The sequence below is a fragment of the Camelina sativa genome, chromosome 7, assembly GCF_000633955.1.
Source record: "Camelina sativa cultivar DH55 chromosome 7, Cs, whole genome shotgun sequence".
Lineage (NCBI taxonomy): Eukaryota > Viridiplantae > Streptophyta > Magnoliopsida > Brassicales > Brassicaceae > Camelina > Camelina sativa.
The window spans coordinates 22,634,291-22,639,806 of NC_025691.1; the positions used below are offsets into that span (position 1 = coordinate 22,634,291).

General features: G+C 41.0%; 1 protein-coding gene across 4 annotated transcripts; it reads left to right on the forward strand.

Annotated features, from left to right (window-relative positions):
- Positions 1-1,758, forward strand: LOC104702028. 4 transcript variants are annotated; one of them, XM_010417825.2, is made up of 5 exons: positions 1-437; positions 1,040-1,099; positions 1,194-1,258; positions 1,370-1,444; positions 1,526-1,758. In XM_010417825.2, the coding sequence occupies exons 1-5, from the start codon at positions 269-271 to the stop codon at positions 1,571-1,573; spliced, it is 417 nt and encodes a 138-aa protein (XP_010416127.1). In that variant the 5' UTR covers positions 1-268; the 3' UTR covers positions 1,574-1,758. The 4 variants fall into 4 exon arrangements, 3 of the variants coding, with proteins under 3 accessions (XP_010416127.1, XP_010416128.1, XP_010416129.1); XM_010417826.2 differs by having other exon boundaries at positions 2-437; positions 1,067-1,099; XM_010417827.2 differs by having other exon boundaries at positions 2-437; positions 1,073-1,099.

Below are 5,516 nucleotides of genomic sequence, written 5' to 3' on the forward strand. Positions count from 1 at the left end.
TGTTAAGAAAGGCTCATCTAAAAGGGAATTATACAGCCTTAGACCTTCCATATCGGTAGTCTTTTAGAGGGGTTTATAATGTTTTGAAGGAAAAAAATAATTCAGAGAAAAGAAAAATGCTAAGGGAGGCTGTTATATAGTATACTCATCTTTGTTACGTGTCACTTACTTGTTGGCTAAAACAAAATATCGACTGATTATTTTTTTTCTTCCTCTCAATCTCTATGTCTCTCTCTCTCAATCGAAGTGGAATTGGCAATGGAAGAAAATGGAATCAAAGGAGATGAAATCAGAGGACAATCGGGTCGGAGGAGATGCGACGGAGATTGAATCGGCAGAGGCTAATTGGAGGGTTTTGAATCGAGTCCGAGATTGTATCGGAGGCAAAGCTCCTTCTCCTGCTTCCATGGCTGTCCAAAAACTATGCTCTGTCTTGGGTATATCTTTCTTTCTTTCTTCTTTTGTCTCTGTTTGATTTTCTCGGATTGCGGATAGGGTTTTTGCAGTTTCTGCTGGTTTTGATTGAATTGGTGATATACATATATTGGTAGTCATTTAGAAAGATTTGGTTAAAACTGTTTTAGATTGGTTTCATTGGATTTTGAATAAACGTGGGAATATCTTCCTAGTTTCTCTTGATTAGTCATGTGAAGCCCTTGTAATAGTTTGGGCAATCAAGCCAAGTTTCTATTGATTCGGGTCATTGCAAGAATGGAAAAGAGAGTTCGCTTTAGCTAGCTTGAGAATTATGTTGTTCAAGGTTTAAGTTAAACTAGAAGCTCTATTTCTGACTTCTCAGCTTTTGTTCCAAGAATTTTGAAGTAGCTGCCTACAATTTAATGATTGTTGAATTGAATTTATGAAAACACTTGCAGGTTTATAATTGTGTAATTGAATTTGTGGACTGCAACTAATCCAGAACTTGTTCTTGAAGAGTGATCTTCTCATTCATTAATCAGTTTTGTGTCCTTGTATGAATCTGTTTTGTGTCTTTTGTGTCACGAATCTGTTTTGTGTCTTTGTTTTCCTTGATGTATAGGATTCTACTCTCAAGCTATTCATCTAGTTTCAGGAAATGGTGGACAAGATGGGTTACGAAGTATGTCTCATGGTTTCATTTTGTCCTCATTTTTGTAATCTCCTCTTCTCGTGAACATATTGTTTCATGAAAAATGTCTCAACTTTTCTACAAGTTAGACTTGTTCGAGTCACCAAAAGAGTTAACGAGGCGTACTTTACCCAGTTATACCTTTCACAGGTTTGCAATTTGGTTCTTTAATATGACTTTCATCCCGTTTTGGAAACTTCAATATCTATGCAAAGTCTGATTTCTCTACTAATTAAGGTTGCTTTTGGGACGAAATTGCAGGTGGGTAATGCCTCATATAGTATCAGCTACGACCTTTGGTCTTCAGATGCAATTAATATAGCTGTTAGATGCAAGGTAAGACGTAACTATGTTTATTTGTTATCACAGCTAAATATAAATATGTATTCATTGATACATCATGTTGATCATTTATAGGAATCTACTCTCAAGCTATTCACCGCTATGAAGAACACATGCGTATAGACGAGCTATGAAGACTTCTCACCATTGATGCAATGTAATTAAGCGTCCGTCCGTACTGACTTTGTGAAAGCTTTGTGTTGAGTAAATGGCAAAACAGAATCAGTGAAGACTTTGAGTTTTTCTTATTGTAATATGTATTATGTTTTGTATGTTTATAAATTAATTAAATGCAATATTTTTTTATTTTTATAAAATCTTAAATGTTTACACATTTATACTACTTCTATTCTATTTAAAATTTTCAAATTTCAAAAAATAATTTTTTCAAAAATAAGAGATCCAAAATTAGAACTTATCATTAGAGGAAAATATTTTAACTAAGAGATCATGAGTTCTTATTTACAAAATAATACATAATTAATTCTTAAAAAATTCAAACAGTATATATGAACCCCCATTAATCTTGCTATTAGGCGCTTCAAAAGCTGTAAACGTTGCTGTCTTCGTAGGCCATCATACGGAAGTATCGTAACCTACTATTATAAAAAGTACTGGCACATAAACAAATTTATTGATTCTTGATTACAGAGTCTGTGTCAGAGATACGAAATGATACACTATTTAATAGCTCAATATTCTCGTATCATTCCTGTATCATGTCACTTATAGAACATTCTGTTTATAGTTGTATTCTAGGGTATTCTATGTACAAGTATATATAGATGTGTAAAGTCTTCTGTATAATAATAAGATTCATCTTTTTCATGGTATCAGAGCAGTACAAGATCTAAATTTTTTTTTTCCGCCTTCTTTCTTCTCTGTTTTCGTCTTTTGCTCTGTTTTTCCTTTTCTTCTCTATTTCGTCTTTCTCCTTTTCTTTTCTCCATGGCTAATACTGTTGAGGTCATTGATACCACTCAATCCTATCTTAACATCAATATGAGTAATGTTATTAAGCTCACCTCTCTCAATTACATCACTTGGAGTCTCCAAGTTCACTCTCTGCTCGATGGTTATGATCTAGCCGGGTATATCGATGGATCTACTCCTCCTCCGGCTCCGACGGTGGTCTCCGATGGTGTCACCTCTCCCAACCCCGACTACACTAAGTGGCGCCGTCAAGACAAGCTGATCTACAACGGTCTTCTCGGAACTCTCTCTCCCTCCGTTCAACCTCTTGTCACCACCACCAAATCTGCTGCGGAGATGTGGCGTACTGTTGCAGACATCTTCACCAAACCAAGCAAAGGACATATTCAGTAGTTGCGTCTTCAACTACCATAATTCTCCAAAGGTGACAAGACCGTCGACGAGTATATGCAAGGGTTAACAACTCATTTCGACAAACTTGCACTTCTTGGTAAGCCTCTCGATCTTGATGAGCAGATTGAAGCTGTTCTTCGTAGTCTTCCAGACGAATACAAATCCGTTGCTGATCAAGTTGAAGGACGTGAAGTATCTCCTAAGCTCATCGAAGTCCATGAAAAGCTTCTCAACAAAAGAGGTTCAATTGCTAACCACTGCTCTTGTGGTGCCTTCCTCCACTCATGTCTCTGCCAACGTTACTATGTCTCATCAGCATCAACAGCGACACACCCAGTGCGCACAACAACAATGGAACAGCAGGAACAACCACACCAACAACTCTAAGCGTCAAGAAACTCACGGCTATCAAGGCAAGTGTCAGTTGTGTGGTGTCTTTGGTCACAACGCAAAACGTTGTTCCCAACTATACCAATCTCACGGCTCTCCACAAGGTGGTCTGCTCCCAACACCTGTTCGTCCATGGCCGCCGAGTGCTAATCTCGCTCTCACTGCTCCGCCTTCTGCAAACTCGTGGCTTTTGGACAGTGGAGCTACTCATCACATGACTAGTGACCTTCACAATCTCACCTCGTCTCGCCCATATCACGGTGCTGACTCTGTTCTTATTGGTGATGGTTCCGCTCTCCCTATCACTCATACTGGTTCACTATCTCTACCCTCTTCTTCTCGTCACCTCAATCTTAATCATGTCCTATGTGTTCCTAATATTCACAAAAACCTAATATCTGTTTATCGGTTATGCAATGATAACAAAATGTCTGTTGAATTTGCTTCTGCTGCCTTTCAGGTGAAGGATCTGAGCTTGGGTGTCCCGTTACTCCAAGGCCGACCTAAAGACGAGGTTTATGAGTGGTCGGCGTCTACTGTCTCTGCCTTCTTTGCTTCATCGTCATCAACACCAACTTTAGTGAACTGGCATCATCGCTTAGGCCACCCTAATCCTTCTATCCTCAAAACTCTACTATCCAAATACTCTCTTCCTTATTCTACATCTCCTTCTCAAACTTTGTTTTGTTTTGATTGTTCTATTAATAAAAGCCATAAACTACCATTTTCACAAACGTCCATTACCTCAACCCGTCCTCTTGAATTTATTTTTACAGATGGCTGGACATCCCCATTTCAATCAGTTGACAACTACAAATATTACTTAGTCCTTGTTGATCATTACTCTCGCTATACTTGGCTAATCCTCTAAAAGCAAAATCTCAAGTCCATGACACCTTTGTTGCCTTTCAAGCCCTTGTGGAAAACAAATTTAACACTCGTATTGGTACCTTATTCTCGGATAATGGCGGTGAATTTGTTGCTCTTAAGTCCTTCCTCTCCACCGCTGGAATATCACACTTTACTTCACCGCCTCACACGCCGGAGCATAATGGTATCTCCGAACGCAAACACAAACACGTTGTTGAAACTGGCCTCTCGCTTCTCACCAAAGGTGGTCTTCCCACCACATACTGAACGTATGCCTTTGCCACCGCCGCATATCTCATCAATCGGTTACCAACACCGGTCATTGACATGGAGTCTCCCTTCCTGAAGCTCTTTCGCACTCAGCCCAACTACTCTAAACTTCAAATCTTTGGTTGTCTCTGCTTCCCTTGGTTGCGTCCTTATGCTGCTCACAAGCTTGAACAAAAATCGACTCCGTGTGTTTTCTTGGGATACTCCCTCACTCAAAGTGCATACCTCTGTCTTCAACCGAGCACAGGTCGTGTCTACGTCTCCCGCCATGTCAAGTTTGACGAAACAACCTTCCCTTTTTCCACTCTTCGTTCGCCTCCTGCAACACCACCGTCATCCTCCGACTCTTCTCCACCATCCTCTCTTTCATTCTACCCGTCTGTAACAACTCTCTCATCCACACCACCACCTGTCCTGCCGTCGCCACTCGCCTCGTCGTCGCCTCCGTTACCTGGACACACGAGCTCCGGTTCTGACCAGACGGCGCCATCAGAGACTCCTTCGCAAACACCGGTAAGTGATTCTTCCCCGAATCGTAATATTACAGATCCGATGTCAGATGTCTCCTCTTCTTCTCCGTCTCAATCCACTAGCCCAACTACCACAAACCCAACTTCTCCTATAATAAACCCAACCAACTCTCCAGCCCATACTGATCAAAGCCCATTAACCTCTCAATCACCAAGCCCGTCTAACCAATCACCTTCACCACAACCTTCCCCCTCTTCCCCTGATACTTCCTCTCCACCTCTCCAACCTCCACAACCTACACAACCTCCACAACCTCCACAATCTCCACAACCTCCCGTTGAAAATATACACCCCTTGCAAACCCGACGTAAGAATAATATTGTTAAACCTAACCGGAAACTAAATCTCTCTGCCGCTTTATCTCCCAACATCCCGACCGAACCTTTAACCGTGAACCAAGCTATGAAGGATAAGGTATGGCGTGATGCGATGTCAGGCGAGATTGATGCCTTTGCGCGCAATCGGACAATGGACCTTGTTCCTCGACCACCAAATCATAACATTGTTGGATGTAAGTGGGTTTACAAAAACAAAATTTTGCCTAACGGCACTCTTGGCAGGTGTAAAGCAAGGCTTGTAGCCAAAGGCTACAACCAGGAATATGGTTGTGACTACACCGAGACTTTTAGCCCGGTGATCAAAGCTACTACCCTCGCTTGGTTCTTGATGTTGCGGTAAG